The sequence below is a fragment of the Cydia fagiglandana genome, chromosome Z (assembly GCF_963556715.1).
Source record: "Cydia fagiglandana chromosome Z, ilCydFagi1.1, whole genome shotgun sequence".
NCBI classification, from domain to species: Eukaryota; Metazoa; Arthropoda; class Insecta; order Lepidoptera; family Tortricidae; genus Cydia; species Cydia fagiglandana.
Window position 1 is genome coordinate 12,285,337 of NC_085959.1, and position 27,860 is coordinate 12,313,196.

General features: G+C 38.2%; 2 protein-coding genes across 2 annotated transcripts in view; one reads left to right on the forward strand and one right to left on the reverse strand.

Moving 5' to 3' along the window:
- The window catches only part of LOC134678300 (glutamate receptor 1), an 82,845-nt gene that overhangs the window by 47,996 nt on the left and 6,989 nt on the right, over window positions 1-27,860 (reverse strand). The window contains exons 2-4 of the mRNA XM_063536794.1: window positions 16,065-16,217; window positions 12,361-12,488; window positions 11,011-11,140 (exon numbers count right to left, since the gene is read on the reverse strand). Of these exons, the coding sequence (XP_063392864.1) occupies window positions 11,011-11,140; window positions 12,361-12,488; window positions 16,065-16,217 (411 nt within the window). The remainder of the gene's footprint in view (window positions 1-11,010; window positions 11,141-12,360; window positions 12,489-16,064; window positions 16,218-27,860) is intronic.
- The window catches only part of LOC134678309 (nucleobindin-2), a 312,458-nt gene continuing 287,348 nt past the window's right edge, over window positions 2,751-27,860 (forward strand). Inside the window, exon 1 of the mRNA XM_063536812.1 lies at window positions 2,751-2,757. The gene's annotated coding sequence lies outside the window, so the exon portion shown is untranslated. The remainder of the gene's footprint in view (window positions 2,758-27,860) is intronic.

The following is a 27,860-nucleotide window of genomic DNA, read 5'->3' on the forward strand; positions in this document are numbered from 1 at the left end:
GGGAGGCTCCTTTGGGCTACCGATCGAAATCGGCTTGTTTTGATATAAGGAACAACTGTGCCAAGTTTCATGCTTTAATCAAGAAAAAAAAGGTTCGACCTTTTTTTGTCACTTAGAACCCTAGCTAATACTTCCAAAAATGGTAGGCAGTATATAACCTAAATTCAAGAGTGAAAATGATTTATTTGATAAATCTTATTAAATCAGGACAAATATAAGAGAATCTCTAGTTTCACGTGCCAAGTGACAGCTGGGAGTGTAATATAGTTCAACATGATTGATCGGAGCCGTATTCCTGAAATGAATCTCTGAATGCACTCCTGGTGCATGTGTGTGCCGGTGACATGTGACGTCTTGTGAAAATGCGGTCGCGCGTCGCCTTGAATAAATTGAATCCTGATATGATCTCTGCACAGAGTAGCAGGTAACCAGTAAGTTTATTTTATTACAGTTACTGAAAAGGAATTAGGATTAATATATTTTCTAAGAGGCACAATTTTACATTTTGTACTTAAATCTAACAAATGACCACATTCTAAAAAACGTATTTAACTGATTTGCAAGACCGAAGTGATCCCATAAGTGTTCCGTAAACAAAGTTTTGTACGGAACACTAAAAATATACCGTTATTTTATATATTTGGGTATTAAAAAAAACTAAGCTTTACCACAAAGTTTTCTATATCCTTACCTACTTTCAAATCTGTTTTATAGTTAAAACCACGTCTAAAACTAAATAAATGGACCAAGAGCATGTCTGGTTGTCGGGTCATGCTCAGTGTAGGGTTTCGTAGCTACCTATCCATTATAATAGCATGTCTTGAACGGGGGCCTTATTATAGGGTATCATGTACCTACATAACAAGCAAAAGAGAGTATCTTCGCGGCACTTTTACGCCTTTTTTAGGAAAGACCTTTTCCCGAAAAGTCGGTTTAACCGAACATGTCCGCTACAATTTTCATTGAAGTTCTTTACTTACACCATAGGAAATGAGGATTTACTTAACCTAACAGGATCGTAAACATAAGCGCGGCTCTATGAATATGAAATATTTTATCTGTGCATGGACTTAGATTACTGGGGTGTCTGTGTTTGAATTTGAAATGCGATTTATATGTATATTTACATCGAGCATAACGAAATGTAATATTTGTATTCAGAACTTAACATAATCAAGATTCAATTTATGTATGTAAGAAGTTGGTAGGCAAGTATTTCGAATAAGTAGTTTGTTCTTCGTCAGATGGATATTTAACTCGGGCGCCTACAACTGCGCTTACCTACTTCTTCTTTTCTTCATTTATAACTAACAAATTCTTATTTTTGCCATTTTAGCTATGGAACAATAAAAGCAAAGGAGAACTACTGCCAGGAATGAATCCTTTTCTCCATTCTCCACAAAAATCTTTTGAGCAATTAGCAATTACAGCTAAGTAGGTATTAATGTCGTTAAAAGGGTATGACGATCCTACAATTTTACGGAATCTGAAAGGAATAACAAGTTTTACCTTATAAAAGGAAACAAATAATGATTAGGTGCAGTTTGTGCAATCGAAGCCCTGCAATTTTGGCGGAAGTCATAAAAATTTACGTTCAAACCGGCAAATGTGCGGCGATAATCGAGTAAAGCCCCTGTCACATTTTACCAAATCTGGTGCATCGGAATGGTCTGCACAAACTGCCGTGACATATTTTTTTATTGCCTAACTGAATCACTAAAACGTTTTGACGCATACGTGATTTTTGGTGAACAAGAATTATTTTTTAATAAAGTTATAAAAGGTCGGTATTTACGATTCGACGTAAATGTATTCCTTAACCGTGGTAGGAGCATCACAAAGAATATGACATTTATTATCTGTTTATTTTACAAAATTATAATAATAATGGCGGCGGCACCCTAGGTTAGGTTTTTTATAATCTGTTTATATGTATTTTTTATTGTTTTGTAAGTGTTTTTATATTTTACTTTTATATTCATATTATAAAAACCTAGCCTAAGAAGAATGATGAATAAAAGAAAATAATAATATGTTGGTTCCTCACTCTGCGACCCTGACCACCGGCAGCTTGGGCCCTGCCCCGCTGCCGGCGCGGCGGCACCCTAGGTTAATAGGTTTTTTATAATGTGTTTATATGTATTTTTTATTGTTTTGTAAGTGTTTTTATATTTTACTTTTATATTCATATTACAAATAACCTAACTTAAGACGAAAAATAAATAAAGAGAATAATAACATAGCCTTTTATTCCATACTAAGAACATTACATTTTCAATATAGGATATTTGCTTACAAAATGTCCCTTAGTTGGGCGTGTCGGTTGACAAAGGCCTCCAGCGATCTCCACTCGCTCGCCATTTTACAAAATTATCTATATTTAATTATTTTTTTAATCAACGTTTTTTTATGATTATACACATTTAAACTTTCCTTTGATAATATAAGTATTTATTGTTACACAAAAAGGTTTTACAAGAATAATTACAATAAAAATAGTTCTGTATTGAATAAAAAAACGAAAATATTTAATTTAAATCTTGCATTAAACTCAGTGGCATAGGCTAGCGTGCTTCCGAAGCTTTCGGCCAAAAGAGTAATATAAGGATATTTTGTTACCAGAAAAATATAAAAATAATAAAAGAATTGATTTATTCTTGTGTACAGTCGAGGTATAAGATATTTGACAATTACAAAACGATCTTTATACATTTAAATACCTAACTTGACATTAAGGGTGTGACAAATACTTTTGTTGTGAACCTACTTAGATTAGTTTATCATTTTAGGTGTTTGCTACTTTCTTAAAAATAATATAACTAGATCTTAAAATTACCAGGCTAGTAATTTTTTAACTTCAGCTGAAAAAATATTATGTCCGTATATTATTATCGACAGTACCCGGTAAAAAATGTTAGTGTTAAAATAAGCGAAAAAGGTGTGAAATTTTTAAAAACAAAAGTTGAAGTCTCGTCGTCTTAAATCACAAGAGGTATGTTCTGATATGAGCTTACTTTCCGAAAGAAAAGTTTTTCATAACTTTTCCTTCATTCCTTTTGAGAGTGTAGGCGGGTCTTAACTGTCGGAGGTGAAATATGTAAATAGCTAGCAAGCGTTCAAATAATAGCCTTTCTGGAGATTTAGAGCAGGTTTAGTAACCTCATACATTTTAGTATGAGATTTTAATGGATGTTTTATATAGTATTTACGGGGGTTGGTCCGAAAGCTACTTAATTCCGGTTCCGGCTCTACTTATGCGATTTGTATTAGGTATTTTTACCATTGTGAGACATATAATTTCAATGCTAATTCATGTCATGTCATGTTGTTAAGGTCATGAAAAATTTCATTTTCGTATTATATCCGTATTCTTTATTGTACCAATCGTAAGAATTAAATAGTACCACCAAAAACATAAATGTAAAAAAGGAGAGCCAAGTTCAATACAAAAATTATGCTTGGCTGTGGGGCTCGCCGCAAAAAGAATGGAGATCTAAATGAGTGCCACTGCCAAGTTCTGTGCAAAATCCAAATATGTATTTATAGGAACAAAATAACATTATAAACAAGTATTAAACTCTATTTCTTTGCTTTATTGGATACCTATAACAATTGCTGTTATTTAAAAAAATGTGAGATCTTAAAGTAGGTTAGATTTGACTTGGCCAGTTTTCATTATATCAATCATTCTATATATATTGTAATTCTGATAAAACCTGGCCAAGCCAAATCTAACCTACTTTAAGATCTCACATTTTTTTAAATAACAGCAATTGTTATAGGTATCCAGTAAAGCAAAGAAATAGAGTTTAATACTTGTATATAATGTTATTTTGTTCCTATAAATACATATTTGGATTTTGCACAGAACTTGGCAGTGGCACTCATTTAGATCTCCATTCTTTTTGCGGCGAGCCCCACAGCCAAGCATAATTTTTGTATTGAACTTGGCTCTCCTTTTTTACATTTATGTTTTTGGTGGGATATCAATACTTTTTGTAAAGAAAACTAGGCAGGTATTGAGATTTAATGTTTTTTCTTGTGTTTCCGCTGTATGGTTTTTACTTCTGTTCTTTGTATAATTATGTGGTGCTGCGCGCCGCCGACGACACACCGTTGGCCGGTTGTTTAGAGCGTATTACAAGTTTTTTGTATGGGGACACCACTTATTTTTGACTAAACTTTATTTTAATATAGCAAATATAATAATACATATATTGGGGTAGTTTCAAATATCTGCTTGTAACGGTTCCAACGCTACAATAATAAAATATTTTTTTGTATGGGGACCCCCCCTATTTTTTAACTTTTTTTTTATTTTTAGATTTTTTCCTACGCTTACACACAATAACCGAGCTGGATTCCAAATTTCATCCTTCTAGGTCATCTGAAAGTAGGTTAGGTTTAGGTACTTATATGTCAGTCCCAATAAAAAAATGGTTTTTTTTGTATGGGGACCCCCCCTATTTTTAAACTTTATTTTATTTTTAGATTTTTTCCTACGGTTACACACAATAACAGAGCTGGATTCCAAATTTCATCCTTCTAGGTCATCTGGAAGTAGGTTAGGTTTAGGTACTTATATGTCAGTCCCAATAAAAAGTGTTTTTTTTTGTATGGGGACCCCCCCTATTTTTAAACTTTATTTTATTTTTAGATTTTTTCCTACGGTTACACACAATAACCAAGCTGGATTCCAAATTTCATCCTTCTAGGTCATCTGGAAGTAGGTTAGGTTTAGGTACTATAAGTCATAAGTCAGTCTTAAAATTTACGACTTTTTGACCTTCATACCTTTATAACCGTTTGAGCTAGCTTCATGAAATTTGGGCTTCTAGATATCCTTATGGATATAATTAAACACACGTAGTTTTATGTGTTTACGTCAAAGATGTTTTGAGTTATAGAAGGGTCAAAAGTGGCACCAAGTGGTTCGTGTAATATTACACTCGGCGCTGGCTAGCCAGTTCCTTTGCTTGAACTTGGCTTGACACGCTGCCGCGTGTCTAGATCTGCTGTCTGTCAAAGTGCTTTATCGTTAATAGTGTTTTATAGAAAATAAATTCAATACCTAGATTAAGTAAAACATCCAATTAGATGATGTAAAACTTTAAAAACCAGAGAATAGGGATTATAGAGAGTGTTTATTGGAGGCAAATAAAATAAGAAAACAACACGTAACATAACATATAAGCCACGAAATGGTCCAGACTTAGCATTACAACAAGTATTAGTAACTAGTCACTTGATTATTATGATCATTATACGAGTAAAAGAAAACAGATTGAAGTGTCCGAAGGAAGCAAATTACGGTTTATACAACCTCCATTTCTGTAAAGCAACAAAATAAAGAGAATGCAGTAAGCCGGCTTGACTTCCGAGCTCACCCCGTTCGCAGTCTACCTTTATCTTAATATTCACTGATATTAAAAAGTTAATCCGCAAAAATAACAGGAGCAGCCGCCTCGGTCGCTGTTATCACAGACGTCTAAGAAAAACAAGACCCGTGCTTAAAATGCAAAGGTAAAAATATTAACCAATTCCTGTGTTCTCTTCAGCTCGAGTTGAGTTAAAACTTTTCCTATATGGAAATCGAAAACTAATAGAGATATCCATTCAATAGCGCCCAGAGGAAGGCAATGTTTTTAAAGAGTTTGGTTTGTGGAAGAGGTATATAGGGGAAACTATATTATTTACAAGAGAAGATGCCGCGGAGTATATACAAGTATATTTACAAGATTATATACATAAATTTATAAATTTCACAATACTATGAATTAAAAATAACGTATGCTATTTCTTAGGCAGAAGGGATGGTTGTTGGTATAACTGTTGCATAGCAACGGCGGTGGCGCATCGCGCAGGCGCGCGGACTTAACCGCGTAGAGAGTGGCGAGCCGGTGGTCGCCACATGTTCCCCCTGGCCAGACCGTGACTACGGTCGATACCTAGCGGGGAACCTCACCAGTCTTCCAATCCTCGTCCTCTTCTCGTTGTTAGCATCGCTGTTATCCGTCTCAGGCGATTGCGGTGTCACTTCTCGCATGACAAAAGCTGGCTTGAGTCTGTCGATCGACACGTTGTTCATCTTGCCCTTAATGTCGATAGAGTAGTATTTCGACTGTCGCTTAATGACTCTATATGGGCCTTCGTACGGTGGTTCAAGCGAGCTGCGGACACGGTCGACTCGAAGAAACACGTGGGAACATGATTCTAAGTCACGTGGGATGTAAAATGGTGATGATGAAATATGCCAAGATGCTGGTCTGGGTGTGAGCTTAGCCATGTGTGAGCGTAGGCGTGTAGCGTACTCAGTAATATCTGCCACTTTGTAGTCTTGTAGAGGTGACAGGAACTGGCCGGGTAATCGAAGCGTCTCGCCATAGACGAGCTCTGCCGGGGTAGTCTGTAAATCTTCCTTTACGGCGCTTCGAATACCAAGCAGGATAAGGGGGAGAGATTCAGTCCAAGTCGATGAAGATGAGTGGCACATGATGGCGGATTTGAGCTGACGGTGGAGCCTCTCGCACATTCCGTTGGCGGCTGGATGATAAGCAGTGGTGCGGAGATGGTGAGCTCCAACCATCGCGGTCAGAGCCTTGAAAAGCTGGCTCTCGAACTGACGACCACGGTCTGTGATCACCCGCAGTGGACATCCAAATCTGGCAAACCAGCCAGATACCAGGGCTGATGCACAGGATTCAGCGGTGATGTCTCTGAGTGGAAACGCCTCAGGCCATCGCGTGAATCTGTCGATGACGGTGAGGCAGTATCTGTAATCAGAAGACGGGGTAAGGGGCCCTACGAGGTCGAGATGAATATGAGCGAACCTCGAGGATGGAGTGGTGAAAGTGGAAAGTGGTGAAATGGTATGACGAGTGATTTTGCATTTTTGGCATTTCAAGCACTGTTTGGCCCACTCTCTACAGTCTCGGCGAATCCCTGGCCATACGAATCGTTCTGAGACCAGTCGCGCGGTAGCTGAGCATCCTGGATGATGAAGTTGGTGTAGCTGGTCGAAGACTTGCTTCCGGAACTCTGGTGTGACATATGGACGAGGTTGTCCAGTAGAAGTATCGCAGAAGACAGGTAAGGTACTGCCCAGTGTAGGCATCTTCTGCAGTTTGAGTGAGGAGCCGTGGAGGATCAGGTCTTGCAGCTCTGGATCAGCTTCCTGAGATCGTGCAAGCGCCTGGTAGTCGATAGGGACGGCGATTTCCTCGACGCGGGACAAGGCGTCAGCGACAACGTTGAGAGTTCCAGGTAAGTATCTTAAGTCTGTGGTAAATTGCGAGATAAAGTCCAGGTATCTAAATTGCCTTGGCGAGCATTTATCTCGGTTAGTGGAGAAAGCAAAGGTAAGTGGCTTGTGATCTGTATACACTATGAAGTCTCTGGCTTCGACCATATGCCTGAAGTATCTGATGGCTTCGTACACAGCAAGGAGTTCTCGGTCGTACGGGCTGTACTTCGTCTGCGGCTTGGTAAGCTTGTGCGAGTAGAATGCCAAGGATTGCCAGGTGTCATTCACAAGCTGTTGAAGTACTCCGCCGATCGAAGTGTCAGATGCATCAGTGAAGATCGCCAGTTGAGCAGAAGGATCCGGATGAGCAAGAAGTGTTGCTTTAGACAGCGATGACTTGCAGTCTTCGAAAGCCTGTAGCAATTCAGGAGTCATGTTCACTGGATGTGATCCTTTGATCTTGGGTCCTGACAGAATGGAGTGAAGAGGTGCCTGAAGTTGTGCAGCGTTGGGTACGAATCTGCGGTAGAAGTTTATCATACCTAGGAATCGTCTTAGTTCTTTGACAGTTTTCGGGACGGCGTACTCCTGGATAGCTTGCACTTTAGCGTCCAAGGGCTTGGTGCCTGAAGCTGTCACACGGTATCCAAGAAAAGTGACTTCGGATTGGCCAAACAAGCACTTGGAGATGTTGATCCATACGCCGTACTGTGTCAAACGCTCAAACAGTTGTCGAAGATGGCTTTTGTGCTGTTCCAGTGAAGATGAGAAAACCAGGATGTCGTCTAAGTAACCATAGCAGAAGTCTAGACCGAGCAGAACCTCATCAATAAACCTCTGGAAGGTCTGCGCTGCATTCCTTAGTCCGAAAGTCATGAATGGAAATTCAAATAAGCCAAATGGAGTGATAATCGCGGTTTTGGGAATGTCATCAGGGTTCACGGCTATCTGGTTGTAAGCCTTGACCAGATCGATGGTTGAGAAGATGGTACAACCGGATAGTTGGTGAGAAAAATCGTGAATATGACGAATAGGGTATCGATCAGGGATCGTTCTGGCGTTCAGTGCTCTATAATCACCGCAGGGTCTCCAGGTGTCATCTTTCTTCTTCACCAAGTGTAGTGCGCTGGCCCAGGGACTTTCTGATCGACGGGCTATACCGGATGCCAACATATCCTCAAACTCTTTTCTGGCAGCTTGCAGACGCGTCGGATCAAGGCGGCGAGGCTTGCAGGATACTGGCGGTCCGGGAGTGGTCTTGATGAAGTGTAAGGTGTTATGCTTCGATGGAGAGTGTCTACCTGGAGGTCTGGTGATAGCGGGATACTCGCGTAAGATTTCATGGAATTCTGTCTCACCGGTAACGGTTTTGACGGCAGCAATATTGTCAGACGACTTGTAGGGTATTGCGGCTACCGATAACGATGTAAGGTTATCTATTAGTCGACGGTTTCGGCAGTCTACCAGTAGATCATAATAAATGAGAAAGTCGACTCCTATAATCGGTTTTGACACGTCGGCTATAGTAAAGTTCCATGGGAACGCTCTTCGTAGACCCAAGTTGATAGTTAGCTGTATTGGTCCATATGTATGTATGACAGAATTGTTGGCTGCAGTTAAATCAAATTTTGATTGTGGGCCAGGCGTCTTGACAGCCGACCGGGGGAAAACACATAAATCGGACCCTGTGTCAACCAGATATCTTATTTTTGAATCCCGGTCGGTGACGAATAAACGGCCAGATTTTGAGCTAGGGCAGTCGTTGGCCGCTAGTTCCGACCGCCCGGGGAGTTTTCCGTGTCAAAATTGCAGGGCTTACTGCATTTATGCGCTTTTTGCCCGAAGTTGTAATGGTAAAAGCAGTGCGGATGGTTGGGCGGCGGCTGCGGCATCCTGGATCGAGAACGGCTGTACCTACGTGGCCTTGAGGACGAGCGCGAGCGCGAGTGTGCACGTCCTCTTCTGTAGTTAGTTGTTAAATACGCGACTTGCCTTGCCAGCTCGCTCACTTGCTGCGCCAAGGTGTCAGTAGGCGGAGCGGGCGCGAGGGAGACAGGACACGCTGGTGCGTAGGTGGTAGCAGCAGTCGCCACTTGCGGAGCACGGGGAGCTGGAGGTGCTAGCTCGTATACTTTATCGGCTAGGTCAGCGAGCTTATCCAGGGGCAGCTCAGACTGCGACGCGAGTATGGTCTGGACATTGTGCGGCAAACGGTCGCACCAAATTGTCCGCAGGAGGTCTGAAGTTGCCGCGGCGCCGGCCAGGTTTTGTAAATGGCGCAGAAATTGCGATGGGCTGCGGTCGCCCAGCTCCTCTTGGACAAGCAGTTGTCGCGTCCGTTTCTCTTGCGACGCGGACAGACGTTTTATTAATTCGGCCTTAATTTTGGGATATTTCTCGGTAGCGGGAGGGTTAGTAATTACATCCTTTACCTCCATTGCATAGCGCGCCTCCAATTGCCCAGCTACGTAATAAAATTTGGTTTCGTCAAGTGTGATTATTGATAAATGAAACTGAGCTTCGATCTGGGCGAACCATAGGGAGGGCTCGTCTGCGTTAAATGGAGGCACGCGGACGCCAACCCTACATACCTGCGCCTCCTCGTTTGCGTCGGCATAATCTTCATGGAGATTTTCTTTCGACATCTTGCGTTAGTCGGTGGTCACCAATGTGGAAGAGGTATATAGGGGAAACTATATTATTTACAAGAGAAGATGCCGCGGAGTATATACAAGTATATTTACAAGATTATATACATAAATTTATAAATTTCACAATACTATGAATTAAAAATAACGTATGCTATTTCTTAGGCAGAAGGGATGGTTGTTGGTATAACTGTTGCATAGCAACGGCGGTGGCGCATCGCGCAGGCGCGCGGACTTAACCGCGTAGAGAGTGGCGAGCCGGTGGTCGCCACAGGTTCATGTGTGATTTAAGCTTATATCATTTTACGTGGTTCTAAATTAAAATACCATTTTTTCTGCAGGAATTATAGAAAGCGATAGGAAATTATAGCGTCGCATGGTTTATTATTAATCTGCTATTAAATGTGAAGAGTGCAAGTAAATTTTATTAATTAATACCATTCTGCCTTGTATTAAAAATAATTTAAACGAATAATGTAGGTACCTACGTATAATGGCGTGAATTAAAAAAGTTCTATTAACTTACGCACCGAGGGTTCCATACATACTTTCAATTATCTGTTTCACGCAACTACAAACACAGAAGATTTTTGACCAGAAGTAAATATACTAAATACAATTGTGTACAATGCCCACAATCGGCAAATTCTTTTATGTAAAAGAAGGTGTAATACCACAGAAATTTTAAGTGTCATAAACACGCGCAAAGGCAGTTGAATTACAAACTAAATTCAAAATGTTTAGTTGAATACAGACTAAAACTATTAAGATAGAGGTGTGAGTATTTAAAAAAATATTGTAATTGTTTAACAATTTTGTTTTGGATTGTACCTAAAACTCAAGCTCTTTCCTTAGTATACATAGCGGGCGCGAACTAGCCCTTGTCACCTTACCGATATTCAGGCGTAATCTGATTTTAATAACAGGTGATGAATTAGAGTTGAATTAATTATAATTATATGATCTGATCTGTCCGTGTTAAAAGTGACGTTTTTGATTGAAGAAATATCACTTTTGACACGATCCTTAATACATATCTAATTCATAACCTGTTATTAAAATTAGAATACCTATGCAATATAGAGCCCCCTTATGACAGTAGTAAGCACGTCCACTTACCGTCATGCGAGTCGTACATGTAGATGATCTCGGTCCAGCCATACCACACAATTGTATCTACAATTGCCTTGTGATAATCAGGTCTCATGCTCACTGCGTGGTCAATCAATCCCGACGATGGCGGTATCACCTGTCGAAATATCAATGCTAAAGAATAGGGATGTTCCCCTATTTAAATTAAATTATTTCACTCCATGCACGAAATAAAGCACCAGATAATTATTAGAAAAACATCGATAGCAGTTATTTTTAAACAGAATTTCTATTTAATAAATCGGATAGAAATATAAAAAGAAGGCGAGTTTACCGTGACGTCACTACATTCGTTTTCATATTAGCAAATCGTTTTGACAGTTCTAAAGAAGCCTAGTTCTAGCCTTATAGTACGCATGTTCTTAAAATCTGTACGCATTGGTGTTAACGGCGGCGTTTATAGAGTACCTATATATTTTGAACAGCAATGTACCAAAAACGATTATAGTTTAAGATTTTTACTGTACACTATGTATGTCGTTGCTTTTATATTACTTTATTGTAGATTTTTAAATTAGTTTGGCACTAAATCGGGTTTATAAAATGTTTGAAGTGGTGGAATTAATAAATCCACGCAAACCCCGTGGAATGTACATTTATGCCATCCACGTAATTATTATCGATGTGAAAAATAACTGAGCCTTTTCAATTACAGTTCCTTTCACGAAAACGTTATCTGTTTTGTATGGGAAATGATCTCGATCGAAAATATTTTCCATAGTAAACGGAGAACATTGTCGAGATTGGTACAACTGTTCACATCCAATATACCTAAAAGGAATATAAGACTACCTACACAATAATAAATATAATATGTACTTGATAATACATAACTAATTGGTTCAGGGTTTTAGTCCAAAAAAAAATCAAAGAGAACGGCACGATATCTTTCGATCAAGGCAAGGCACATTAATTAATTCTTATTTAAATCAGAATTGTGAAAAATATTATTAAATAACAATGATATAACAAAATATTTAATTTATTATCATTTCCGTGAAACGAAATTGACATTTTGAAACTTTGAACTTTGGCTTACTCTGAAATTACTTTAGCTTAATTAGTTTCGCTCTGTTCAACCTTCCAGTAAAGGGACACCGATAAATACATAAATTTTGAAAAGGTAAATATCTAGAGTCGCACCAATAATAGTCTGCAGCGGATTTGATAGCCCACGCAGCGTAAGTGTTATTTATACGTAATAATTTCATAGAAGTTTGATGTTTAAAATTACACTTGCACTGCGTGGGCTATCAAAATCGCTGCAGACTTTTTACGGTCTGACTCTAAGATTTATAAATTATAATAATACGTTACCTTCTCGGGGAACCATGGCGTCACAAACGGCATCTGAAAGGTGTTGGTGTAGGAATGGAGTGTGTCAAACGATTCGGGTGTCACCGCGCCGAGCATGCCGAACACACCGCGCGCAAATTGGTTGCATACTGAAACAACACAATCCGATACATTCACTGTCAGTATTTGTTTTTAAAATCCCCAGATGCTAATCTTTGTTCAGTGCGTGTAATCATCGTCTACCACTTACAGGCTCCGCTTTACGAAGAGCTTACAATGGCAGCTAGGTCACCACATATAGACGTGCTCTATTATTACATGTAAACTGCTTGTAACTTTTTCACACAAAAGCGTATATTAAACATGGAATCCATTTTAGCCTAGAACTCGTCTCCTAAATTTTTTTTATGTGAGTATCTAGTAGGTAAAAATTAAGGCCATTTTATGCATTTTATATGTTATTTTTATATACTCGTACCTAGTTAAAACTTTTTTTGTCTTAACGTGTAAAGAGTACCTTTTATTTAAAACTATTCCAACAAATATGTACCTACCAAATTGCATAAAAAGTTATAAATTTTGATGGACCATACCGCTCCTCAAAAGACGTTGATGCTTCGTTTATTTATGTACAAAGCAAAATAATGTATGACCTAAATGCAATCTATCTAGTTATCAATGCGTACGTATTACGCTGTCAAGTTTCGATGTGCACGATTTCTGTTATAAAATCTCATATATTCATAACGGTTCGCAAAATACAACTACGTATGTTTGCTCTTATCCACACCCAATTTCAAAAGGGAAAAGTAACAATAATGAAAACGAAAGACATCCTATACTTACTCGTATTTCACGTGTCTACTTTAAATAAGTATCTACCGAAGAAGAGATGGATTAAATCGGACGTTCACTTTATTTTCAAGTTCATTAAATTTAGCTTCACTGACAGGCTTTTAGTGTAATTGCATTAGGGTGCAATTACAATAGGGAGGGGGCGATTGAGCCGTTGTCAATATCGGTGTCTGTTGGGACTGTTAAATTGAATTGGTTATTTCGATAATCGAATAGGTGTATAAAATGTTAAGGTAAGTATTCAGTTTCATCTTAAATTTAAGAAAGTGAAAAGGGAGATACTGGTTGTTGAAATATGATATAACAGTTTTTTTTGGTGAATTCTTATTTTAATAATGATTATATTATGGTAAATGGCCTAAACACCTGATAATATACATATAATATTAACATATATTTATTATTTAGTACATAAGTATTTATTTATTTTTAGACATATATTACAATATTCTTGCATAAATATAATATCTAAAATTTGTTTTAATCTGTGTTTCATATTAAATTAAATTAAATTTAACTTAATTTATTTTTCACATTTAGTTATCATGAAACTAGAATCTTTCGAATGATCCATTCATTCATATTTAATAAATAATAATCGGAACTTTGTAAACGTTATAATGAATATAGCTACTATTTATACAGGTTGTGGGTTTCTAACTATGTAGACTCGGATCATGACTTTGAACAGCAGCCAAATACCGTTTGACCCTTGTCTGAAACTGCGGTTAATTCTGACCTGATAACTCGGACTATACATACAATTAATTATGTGCCTATATTACAATCTAGCTCTGATCACAAAAAAAGCTTACTAAAAAAGGGGTCAATAATGTAATTCATTGTAAAAATAACTTACCGAATTATAAGTGGTATATTGCCTGCAATACAGCAACATCTCAAAATATTTTTGAGATTGTTGCAGATGTATGTTAAGATATTTTGTTTAAATTACCGTTACATCCTGAACTTAACTCAAGTTCTGGGTTAGGTTAACAACAATTTACACATGTCTATTATAATTTATAGTATAAAAGTTCTACATGCCTCCTCAGATAACTGAAAGTTTCCCAAATAATCACAGTCCCAGCCAACCAACTACTTGACTAGACGATAATTACTACTTGAGGTATGTGTGGCTATAAAGAACTAGTATTAATAAATTGGATCGAGAAAGATAAAAGTATCCTTTGCTGAATAAATGTCCGAGTTAAGTTTAGGTATATTATAATTCAAAAATATATGTGTATGATTGCAGAGTTATGAAGAAAAATATTTAATTCCGTCCAATTTAGTTGTTTGCAAAATAATGAAGTAGCAATTGCTTTGTGGCTCCTTGTGTGGCCGGCGAGCTCGGCCAGTATTTTCCGGTGTGACACCGCAGTTGCCGTGTCACACCGGAAAATACTGGCCGAGCTCGCCGTTAACTGAACAGCCACCGTACCGTCTGCCGCACCATCCTCTTTCACGGCCCATTGCTTTTGTTTTCTTTTTTAATTTCCGTGTCACTTTTTTGTCCATTGTTCTTATTTTACGACAGATAAAATATGGCCTAGGCTTACGGCTATCTGTCACAATTAAGTCGTGTTCTTTCATTGATAGCACTAGAAGGCCCCTCTGGAAGCAATATAAAGCATTGCGATAAGGTTGGCGATGTCAGGGGTTTTCTTTTGTTTCTCTTAGTTGCTACTAGAGCAAAATTAAGTAAAAGGCAACGGGGGTGTTTTAAGAAACAGGCTTTTATTTTTGGGAGAAATATTTTGTAATGGCTCGACTTTGAGGATGGTTAAAATTTATCAAGTAACATTGTAAATGATATTTGTTTTTGCTGTAGTTATGTACTATACTTAAGTAGAATGATATTTTAATAGTTACCTATTTCCATTAAATTATTAAATTAAGAAACAAAACTATCGTTTATGTATGACGTATTAACATTATGTTTAAGCATTTAATGGGATACAATGCGATGACACATCGAACATAACGAGATTTCAATCAGTAACGCGTGTTATATCGCGTAGCAAGAATAATTGGCCTTAAACCCAGAATCGTTGAGTGACAACAATACCAATAAACGCCGCTCGGGCACAAACACTGAGTGAGAAGCCAGGGTTAAAATGAAACATTTTTCACAGATTTTCGGGCGAACTGCCTTGCTACGATTGGTATTTAAAACAAGCGCGTCAAAGGATTGTCTATTGCTATCGCCAGTACCACACCGAAGGTTAGAAAGTCAATAACTGGGCGACTGACAACATTGTCTGACGTCGAGATTACGCGTTTTTAAAATGTTACACAGATTAGTGAAAAGAACCTCGGTATCCTCAAAAATTTAGCATTGAAATTAATAAGTTATGCTTTTGTAGAAAGTAAACATTTTAATGACATGTAATGTTCAAATATCCTCGCATATGTGTAAAGTTATACACAACACTGTTGAAATCGATTGAGTAGAAAACTGAGCATTAACAACACACATTGTAGATTTATCAATATGAAATAAGTGTTATAAAAGAGCTAGTTTACTCTCCTCTGCTTAAAGGAAGTAGGGAATGCAAATCGGTTATTTTTTGTATGGAAATAACCGCGGTTTCGGTTAATAACCGATTATTTCCATACAAAAAATAACCGAAAATAACCGATTTGCATTCCCTAAAAGGAAGGATAACATTTTCCCATGTTATTTCTGCCTTCATGTCCAGTTAAATAAATTACACCTATTTTAAGACACTTTTACGTTTTTGCGAATCAGATCTTCATCTTCATTTGGCGTATAATTATGTGTGGCCGCTAGTCTTTTGAGAAGTAATTAAACCTATTACTGTAATTCAGTATTTATTTATAGTATTATATAAGATGATACTTACTAAGCCGACTGAGCTTGAATGCATCCGCAGTATTGATGACGTCTACGTATGCCTGCAACTCCAGACGACGACTGCTGATGTTTTGGTTATGGGTGTTCATTGCGTACTTAAACACATTTTGAATCTCCTCGGTGTTTTGGTCGAATATGGCTCCTGTTAAACAAACAAGAAGGCATTTACGTATGTTTTGTTAAACTAAACATAAGTGAGAAATATTAATGCGATATGTATGTCTGTGTCTAGAAAGTAGGAGACTTGCAATAATCAATATATACTTATTATAAAATAAAGTGTAGAATGTGCGTTCCGCAAAAACACTCAAAGTCTCGGTACGATCAAGGGGTTATACTCGTATGTTGTGGTAGCCCTCTATCTACCGTCCATGAAGAAGTTTCCCGTTTTTGCCTGAAGGGTGTGCTTTTGAATATATAAGGGCTGAAAGTTTCGCCCTCTAGCCTCCTGAGACCCAGGTTAAGTCGTTTTGTTTTTGAATTTTGAACCTTAACACATTCAGCGCCAGCGCGTGCTACGTGTTACGAGCGTTGCCGCTAACGCGTTTTAAATGCCGGTCTAATAAATTACATATATTATGTACTTGCTCCAAAAGATATAATTATTATTTCTATTGAACATCCCGCCACATGAAATGGAACACTCGATTCGACATCTTTATCGGTCGTATAGTGAAAAAACGGGTCCGCTGGCATTCTGAAAAGCGTCATCGGCTTGATATATGAGTGCTGACCAAAACGTTTATCGGAATCAGAGCCCACAGCTCGCTGGCTCCTTTAACGCCCGACTTTGGCGCGCCTTACGTTACGTGCCCATACACTATCGCTATGTCTTTTTTTTCCTACACCGACCGAACATTATGTTCCATCCTAAGAGCCATTTCGAGCCTCAATTCTTAGCAATATTTCTTCCATTTGCGACGTCATTTCTTTCTATATTACGTTCGGAATCTTTGTGTGCGAGTTCATGGTGTATAGATTTAGACAAATTATATAAGTAGCAGTTCTAAAGTTTCATATACTTAGGTAAATTCAAGCGTCTTAAGTATGTATTATAATTATAATGTTTATTTGTAAGTTCCTTACAAATTTGAACAAATAGACCTCGTTAGTTTATTATTAAAAAAGTGCGATGTTCCTTCATAACGAATATTTCTTTTAAAAGTGGGATTTGTCGACGCCCGGTAGTGTCCTACCTGGCTGAGGCTGTAAGTTCATTAAAAGAAGATTAAAAGAAACTTTTTCAGCTCTGCAAAGTGTTCTAAGCCTCGGGCGCAGTAACAGTGCTATGAATTTTATGAGACGATAATGGTTCGCTGCAATATCACGGCTTAACTTATATTTTGTTTAATTTAATAAATTAAAAGCCGGTCGCAATTTATTTTCGTGCAGTATTTTATCTTTATCGTTTTAATGCTTAAAATATAAAGCTTTATTGATGTGACATCAAATTTTATGCAATCAACTTCCTCTCAAAATTTTATTTTATACGTGCAGGTAATTAATAGACCATAGTTTCCGCAACGGATTATTTACTATGTAATATGATCGGGGTCATTTGTTTCTTTTAATCTCTGCGTTTATTAAAAGGGGTAATAATATTTAGGTACATTTTTATGCAATAATACAATTAATATCTTAGTTATAGAGAAATTTTAACTTAGGTAGGTACTTATTTCTCTGTACCTTTTATTGCAGGTAAACCGAAATAAATTCTTGATACCTTCACATTTAAACACGCTTTTGAGCTTCATTTGTGTTTAATTTAAAAAATGTTGAATAATAATCCAGTAACTTTGTCGAATTTTGTAACCTGGCTCAAAAGAGCCATAACATTTTTTTTTTCATTATAGCTAAGAACTGATGTGAAATTATAATCTCTTTTAGGCTTTATCTCGGAAAATATTAGATGTACGGAGACAATTCTAGTGTCTTATTGTAGCAAATTTAGTCTACTTTAAAAACGCCCTAGGAAGTTACTATCAAAAACTAGTACTTTAGGGTTATAATCGCCGAAATCTAAAAAAAAAATGCGGATTTATTCGATTTTTGACAAAGTTGCGTTCGGCGCTCGAGGTCACAAACTTGGATTATTCATTGGGCCAACATCATAAAATCAGAACTACCGAATTTGACGCAAACGCAAAAGCAAAATGTATAATTTTACTGTATTATAAAGTAACCACGGGGCTGATTTTCAAATTTCGAGCGTTCGATTTTTTCACACGAAAATATGTGAAAAACGGCAAAATGCAATTTTTGAAATACGAGCGACGGAAATAGGGGAATCATGCGGTATTGGCCACCCTTATCAATTATATTAGAATTTAAATGCCTAGTTTTTGAAATATATTTAAGGAGAAATCACGAAACCGAGCGACCGAAATTCAAAAACATCTACTACAATCGTCATGCCCGTGTTTTAGCTTACTTGCCACACTCTTTACATGAACATAAGTGGAACCGTATTCAACTAGAGCGCTCGGGTCACCGCTACTTTACGCGCTTATGCACTCAGCTTGGTGGGGCATATCTATTTTTAAACCATTATTGTAATGACACTGTGTTACAGGGATCTTTGTTGAAATGTGCTTTAGACCTTTGTTATATCACATTAAAATATGACACGCTATGTAGTTCGGTGTTAAAGATGACAATATTGTAAGTAATGTGGGGAAGTTTAAGTAAGGCGTGCTGAATAAATATTACTTAAGAGGATAGGGAACCAAATTTTCCAACCTGGATATTGATATTATGGAAAATATATTTACACAATTCGTTGTATATTAATCACAGCTATTTCATTCATCATCACGGCCTGACCGTTTGAATATTTTTCGATATTAAATACCATGAGCTGGTAGAGTATTTTTCACTTACTTACTTTAAGTGAATTAATGTGCCGTATGTCACGTTTTACGTTTCTTTACGGTCTAATGTGCCTAACTTCACTCCACTTCAAACTATGCTGTCTCTTTCTAAGTATACTAAAAAACAGAGCAAGCATTATATCGGAGGCTTGGAGAGCGCCTCTAGGAGTCATCTAAAGAACTAAATATCAATAATGACATATTTTCTCACGTCTACGCGGTATACGTAATTTTTTTCTATGCATCTCGCTCGTACTCGCATATTATTAGTGCAATCGAGATGTATATTAGAAAGTACTGTTACATACACGTGAGTAGAAATGTCAATGTCAAAATGACAGGGAGATGGGGCGGGTGGTGTGGGACGCTACATGCGTCGATACACTGGCCCCGTCCCATCTTCATGGCACCTCAATCTCACCGGGTGCAGGTGCGGATACGGCTGAGCGAAGAAAAAGGGCTAAGTACAGCCGCATCGGCCAAGAATATAAATAAATAAATAAATAAATCAATAAATAAATCAATAAATAAATCAATAAATAAATCAATATAGTTTGACCCCTTTTGGTGTGGAAGCACTCGGCCCTTGGGGTCCCAGTGCCCTGAAATTATTCGGAGCGTTACCAAAGAGGCTGGTGAATGTGACTGGGAACCATACTGCTGGAAGCTTCCTTGCACAGCGCATAAGCATAGCATTTCAGCGAGGTAATGCTGCCAGCGTCTACGGGACCTTGCCGAGGGGTGATTTTTATTGTTTAGGTTTAGGGATGTTTTATTTTTTATATTTAGAATAGTAAGGTATATTTAGTTTATAATTTTTTATACAATATTTATATTTATTTCCTTTATGTTTCAATAAATAAAACATAACACATAAGTAAAATAAATTAATGGCAATTTTTTTTTGTGTATTTGAGCAATTGATTTGAGTCGAACGGTCCTCGATAGAGATACGGGCGGCCGTTTGCTCTTTGTTTTAGTAAGAGCTGTATTGGTAGTGGATTGCGGTGTCTGTTTTGGACAAGTTCCCACAATAGTACGGGTGAACCTGCCCCAAGTTTGAGGTAGGGAGGTATTCGCCATGATGATGGGCAGCAGAACTGCTGCAAACCAGGTAAGGGTAATAACCCTCAAGAACTTCAACCAAACACAATACAGGTAATAACCTATATTATACTTTGTTGAAATTCTTGAGAGTATCTATTATGTATTTTGTGTATGTTATGAATGAGTCCAGTGTTTCTTTTTTTCCTGTGATATGTTTTATATTGTACGGGTCAATATCCTGATATTTCCCACAGATAGTCTCAAAAATAAATAAATGATGAATGGCAAATATAGGCTAGAGATCAAGGGTTCCGTAACCCAAAGGGTAAAAACGGGACCCTATTACTAAGACCCCGCTGTCCGTCTGTCTGTCACCAGGCTGTATCTCATGAACCGTGATAGCTGGACAGTTGTAATTTTTAGAGATGATGTATTTCTACTGCCACTATAACAACAAATACTAAAAACAGAATAAAATTAATATTTACATGGGGGGCTCCCATACAACAAACGTGATTTTTTGCCGTTTTTTGCGTAACGCTATACGGAACCCTTCGTGCGTGAGTCCGACTCGCACTTGGTCGGTTTTTCCTCGCTGCCGTTGGCCTAACTGTGTGTATTAAAAATACGGATCGTGTGAGAAAGTCATCAGAAAGATTACTTACTTTTCTTTTTACTGAGGTGTGCCAATAAAGAGTATTCTATCTACTTACATATTTGTAGTAAAGTTCTACATTGTTTAACTGTCAGCGGGGTAATCGCATGGCACTTCGGTTTGTTCCATCTGACTAAACACGACCAATCAAAGCCTAAGTCACTGTCGGCTTCCCTAACAGCAACACAAGACACAACAGCTTGGTATGGCGGCCAGACATTATATTTTGCTGGAGATACATATATATGCTCGCGACGGCCGAGCGTGAAGACGAAAGACGGCAGCAAAGCATATTCCAAGCAAAAATATGGGATGTGCTTTTTAAAAACCCGCTTGAAAATATAAGTGACTCGAATTTTATAAAAGACTACCGACTAGATAAAGAAGCATTCGCTGACTTATGCGATATATTGTCCCAAGAAACGAGCAAGCCAAGCCTAAGTCACCGTCTGCTTCACTACTTAAAGACACAACAGCTTGGTATGGCGGCCAGGCATTATTTTGCTGGGGATATATATGCTTGCGGCGGCCGAGCGTGAAGACGAAAGACGGCAGCAAAGCATATTCCAAGCAAACATACGGGATAATCTTTTTAAAAACCGGGCAAGTGCGAGTCGGACTCGCGCACGAAGGGTTCCGTACCATAAAGCAAAAAAAAAAACGGAAAAAATGCAAATTGAAAACGGTCACCCATCCAAGTACTGACCACGCCCGACGTTGCTTAACTTTGGTCAAAAATCACGTTTGCTGCATGGGAGCCCCACTTAAATCTTTATTTTATTCTGTTTTTAGTATTTGTTGTTATAGCGGCAACAGAAATACATCATCTGTGAAAATTTCAACTGCCTAGCTATCACGGTTCGTGAGATACAGCCTGGTGACAGACAGACGGACGGACGGACGGACATACGGACGGATGGACGGACGGACGGATGTACGGACGGACGGACGGACAGCGAAGTCATAGTTAGTAATAGGGTCCCGTTTTACCCTTTGGGTACGGAACCCTAAAAATCCGCTTGAAAATAGTTATAAGCGACTCCAACCTAATAAAAGACTACCGACTAGACAGAGGCATTCGCTGACTTATGCGATATATTGTCCCAAGAAACTAACTTAAAAGGGTCACAAAGAGCTTCAAGCTAAGGTAAGCATGTCTCAATACATATATGTATGTACTAATGTTGGGGGACGGCAATGCGTGGAGCCAGAGCCCTGACTCTGGCTCCGATACGGCTAGGAGACGAGCGCGCTCTGCAGAACTTTGAGTATTATCAATAAGTGCTTTTAAGGTGGCTCTGCAGAGGGGCTCACCCCAAAGTTTTTGTGAATGAACGAAGGCTGGGATTGGATTTTCCGGGCAGGCTTGCGTCCAAGCATTTTGGCCTCGATCTGTATTTGGATGCAGAAATTGTCGGAGGGAGGGCAAAAAAATTTACTGGCGAGATCTTGCGTGCTGTGGAAAGAGGACAAAAAAGCTGGGAGGGCCCAGGCCTCCATGATGAATTGGCAATGAGGCCTGGGTCCAGGCGCGGTTGTCCAGGTTGACGTTGAGGATTGATGAAAGTGTGACTTTAAGGACGGAATCTAGAGGTTCGATGAGATGAGGGTATTTCCAGACGGGGCTGCATCTAATGTGTAGGTACTTGATTTGCATTCTACGGCAGGTTAATTTTAATAAATCAACTTTTGCAGGTTTTATGTGCATTTTTATTTTTTGCACACGGTACCTACCAGAGGATAACAGGCAAGGCACACCACTTCTCCCAAGAGGCGGCCAGCGTCTACATCGAAGAGGTCACGAATGTGCTAAACCACCCCAACGAATTAAAGAAATTTATAAAATTCCCGTGTACACGAGAAGATCGGAATGCCATTACTTAAACAAAGGTACGGAATAACATATAGAACAAAAGTAAAGGTTAGTCAGGATGCGCCCACAGGAACACTTTTTACGTCTGGGATTAAAGGCCCTTTATAATAATTCTGGCTCAATTTTCCTTATATATTTAGAAAGAGAGCGTTTTAGGTGTGAAGTTAGGTACTCACGTAAAAACTTAACCTGACCTAAATCGTTATAAATATTATTAATCGCGTCAATTGTTTTAAAAAGTAATTGCATCTAAATCATTGAATCCTCCTATTTAAGAAGTTAAAAATTGTTATCAAAAATGCAGTCTTAATTAAGATTGATTTCGGTACTTTTCAACTTATTATACTCCGGACAGAGAGTTGGAAGAAGACGTCGTTAACTGGTTTTTAATCTTTCCTCGCTTTGTGCACCAGAGAAAATTAAAAATTAGAATTATTTTATATGCCTATAGAATATAGATAATGACTTTGCCTACATATATATTTTACAAATCGAACTAAAGCTTTGGGATTGCTTTCATATGAAAAGAATAGATTGTGTGTAGATATCGAACAAGACAACAGTTTTTATTCAAAGGAATACCAACCTAACAATCTTCATAGACAAAGTTCTGTCGTGGCTTCCGACCACCGTGGCGACCTGACATAGACCGACTGGCTGACTGACATTTTGACATTTGGAACTTTGGAACTACAGACATTTAAATTTAAAATTAGACATAACAACCAAAAGACAAAACCGGTTCAGTTCACGACAGACAGTCGACCAAGGCACAAGACGACCAGACAGACACTACATGGTCCTTCAACCTTGAAAAACTAGACTATGGAGACTCGAAGAAAGACTAAAGTCTTCGACCCGCCCGCCCGGGAGCCGCGGACACCGCGCGGCTTCAGATATGTACCCGTGCGCCTTCGCCGCGACCGCGTTCGTTAAAAACCTCCGTGCAAGCATCGTGGCAGCAGAAATGACACTGACAGAAAAACAGGAATCTGACAAGAATGATATATAAATATATTTCCTTCGGTAGAGGAGCCGAGCCGTGCGTAGAGCCCGCAACGCGCTACGTCGTATCATCACGCAACAAGCTCGCGCTAACACGAAGCAACCTACGACCAGTTGACCCGCCGTGTTCACAGTAAACAAACAGAACAGTAAGTCAACTAAGATGTGCATCATGTGCGAAGACAACCACGGTATAGAGAAGTGCCCCAAATTCCTGGTCCTCTCTATGGACGCCCCGTGTGTACGTGACAACTCAGAAACTGTGCTTCTCGGGCATGTCACCTCGACATCAGATCCTGGAGTGCTACAACAAGAAGAAATGTGAACACTGCAACAGGTCACACCACACGACGCTTCGCGCCGAGCCGAAGCCCGCCGAACCGAAGTCTACGATGCCCCTGTACAAAGAGACCCCGTGTACCAAGAAGCGACGAACAACGGCAACGTAGATGATAAAGACGATGAGGTATTTATAAAATTATCATTTTATCAATATCATTAGAAACAGAAATAAATAGAAATAGAATCCTGTTGGGGGAATAGCATGGAACTTTTGAGTCACGGGGAGTTAGAAATAGTTTGAATATATGTCTCTGAAGTATGGTAATTTTTATCTTTCCATAATAATTACAAATGAACTTCTATTGGTTCTATAGGTGAAGGTAGAATTTTAGACTGAAATTAGCTAAGGGTTAATTAAGGAATCTCTAAATTTGAGGATCTATATTTTATTTTGTACTGAAAAGTTGATATTTTTATAGAAATTTGTGGTCAGCTATTGAGAATCGACCTGTGTATGTAGGTATATTTTTCTATTTAGTACAAGGTTAGAATGCAACTTCATTACGAAGAAGTAGTTTTATTGCTAGGAGATAGGAGCTGGCCAGAAGCCAACAGCTTACACGGGAATTCTTCACGTAATTTCATTTTATGTCACATAAATGTGTTGAGGGTTAAAATGTTAAAGTCCTGGCTGCAAGAACTGTCACGTAATGTAATTTGCTATAATTGTGAGTACTTAAAACTGTAGGACACGTATGTTATTGAAATGTATATTTCCACGCCACTTAAACTAAATGTTACACATGCAATAAGTATTATGCAGAAACCGAACACTGGAAGATTTTTCTACTCTTCATCATTAGCCACAGCATCTTGACAGATGATTGTTGCAGCGACAGTTTATTAAGAATACGAGTAAGAGGTCTGTGCGGTCAGAGATCGGAGGTGCGGCACACCTTTTCCTATGGCTGTAAAGTCCAATCGCAGGTGAAACGCGAATCTGTAAAAGGTTCCTGTGAAGCCCGAAGCCTTTTCTGCGTCAAATCATCGACCCAGATTGTATTCTACTACATATTCAAGTATCGACAAACTTGGCATGTATGTACAATGTTAAACGGTGTATTTATGAACATGAATATAAAGATAAAAAAGCTAAAGTTTCAGGCAGCCACGTGAGATCGGCTGTTGGAGTCGCGTAACTTTTGCGGCCCGTAACGCTACCCAAGTTTATTCAAATATTGTTAAAACTTCCCTCGCTCACCTTGTTTCGGTGAGACTATAAAGGGAAACATGATACGGAGCTACACGTATATATTTTACATTAGTAAAATAATAACATATTGTTCTTGATACAAAGTTGACGGTACATTTGAAACTCGCAGTATTATCGCTCCGTCAACAAACCCATTGAGAAAATATAATATTATGTTACTCATAATATAAAGTACCTAACAAGTTATTCGTTAAAACTACAATTATAAAAATATATGCAAATAACTTTATTTTGCATGAAATATGGTACAAAAGATGATCAGACAATATTAGGTAACACATATTTCACCAGCATCTGGCATGCAAAAAACTATAATCAGTACCTACTTAAGATGCGAGATTGAGATTGATTAATGCGGAACGGAACGGTAAGAGTGAGACAGTGCGAATGGATTAAAAAGTGATAGATGATTTTCGAATGCTATTCTGAATTTAAATAGTTTTAGGAATTCTAGACTGTTCCAGGATATTAGATTACTCGTCGTTTCTTACGTGAAGGAGATGTATTTACTCACACTTAGGAGATCCTAAGCCTAAACGTTATTGATTACGTATACATTTTTGGTTTTATTGTATTTCTTTATAAATACAAACCTAATACTCGATGTTCCACCTAGCGAACGTAAAAACTACGTGTTTATTTTCATCATTGGTTACATTAAAGAAAAATATACTGCATAACAACAAATAAATGAAAATCAGTCTAGCGTGAGATGGTCTTAAAAGAAAAAAAAAATACAAAATGGAGTAAGAGGCTCTCGGCGTAGCGGGGTGCAGATGCAGATCCTCACTACCCGATTCAAAATTTAAGATACGTTAATTACTAGCTCTAGAAACGATGATAAATGTGACGTTTCTTCAAACAAAAACGTTACTTTTGTCATTGACACATCTAATCTATATCGTTTCTAGATCAATTAATTGACGTGTCTTAAAGTTCGAACCGGGCCGCATAATGCACATCACTTGGGTGGTTTTGTTTTGATACAACCAAGATTGTAATGAATGATGTTTTTTATAAATTCATAATTATTAAGCTACAGAAAATATATAAATGAGTGTGAATTTCACATAATAAATTATATTTATCGTCAACTAGTTCCTCACTCTTTCCATTCTGGCGGTATGGTCTGAAAGCATGGTGTTATGAGCATTATAGTAGTAGTGAATATAAAACTAACTTTTTAAGGTATTCCCCAGATATTGCCCGGTAAGTAGCAGGTGCAACCTGTACAAAGACCATTCGAATAGGGTAATTACCCTAACTTTCGTCAAACGTTGCTTTCAAGTTTAAAGTGCTGCCGTTGAAAAGTTTCCTTTGGTGCACTGAATACTTTCTTATTTTGAGATAGAGCATAACGATCTTTAGTAATACCAGAGATATATATAACTCCGTATAAGATAAATAAAGTCTAAGAAAACAACGTGCCTCGGAAATCAAGAAAAAGTCATTCTTGAATAGATGGCGCACACACCTTTGGCCTATTCTCGGCTAGATGGCGTTGACGACACCGTTTGATATTTAACAATTTTAACACATATCAGTGAAAGAACATGGGTCAGTATGGAACAATAAAAATTCAAAACCATTTATCCGTAAACATATTTGATTAATTTATACATTTTCAATTTTATTTTAAGTTTTAATCGTGTGCCGATAGATGGCAGTAAATGTACCGTGACTACAAAATTTACTTTGGCAATAGCCCTCTATACTATCTATTCCCTTTGGTAATACATAGGTTTTACTAAAATACCAAAATGATAGTTATTAAAGAAAGAGCAAATCATGATCACTGTATTATTTTTATATTATTTCGAGTCTTGATAAATGTTTATCACGAGACGACGAATTTACGCGGAGAATGAGCTTACACGTTCGCGGACGCTCAGTCACACCAGTTGGACACCTAAATTTTGTATGGAAATATTGGGACTGTTATAGCATTCCTGTCACTACAAATATATCTTTTAGGTTTGTATATGACGCGTAATGCTATGCAAGGCGAATGCTATGCAATCCGCGTCAATATGAAGTATATTTTTTATACGCTATGTGACAACAAATGCTATACAATTCGGATGCATAAGCATGTCTGTCACATGACGTAGTCAAGATGGGATTTTATATGACATTGCATGTTATAGCATTCATACATCGTGCTCGATGGACTTGATGGCTGAGACTTCTGACTTCCTAAGGGCGCGATTTTTGCTGTAAAGACTCATTTGCTGACCTCTTCAAACAATTTTCTTCTTCTGTTTTGTTCCCTCTTTGCTTTTCATTGTAATATTGAGTCCATCTCATACATGCCCCATGCCAAGCACGTTCGCTGTTCATTCGACCTCAAATTATGTGATACTACCTACAAATTATGCGTTGGAGACCGGCTCTAATCTAAAGGCCCAGTCATGGGTCTCATAGCATGTTGTAGAGAGCCGAGTTGCAATGTTGAGCTCTCTTAAAATGAGAGGTTTGTTCTTCTAGCTGTCCAAGGTATACGCAGCATTTTACGCCAACACTACTTCTCAAAAGTGTCAATATGTACCGCATTACACTTTTTCAGTTCCCTGTAACGCACCGCCGCGTTAAGTTCTGGACGTAAAGCGTCCACCACTTTTCCTGCCAAGCGATGATTCACCCAACTTTATATTCTTTTTCGGATGCATCTGCACCAAATACAAGGCATGAAATATACACAGAATGATACCACAAATGCGTGTCATAAGGTGCTTACCTTGTGGGAGGTGATCATCGAGCGCCAACAGGCTATAATTCAC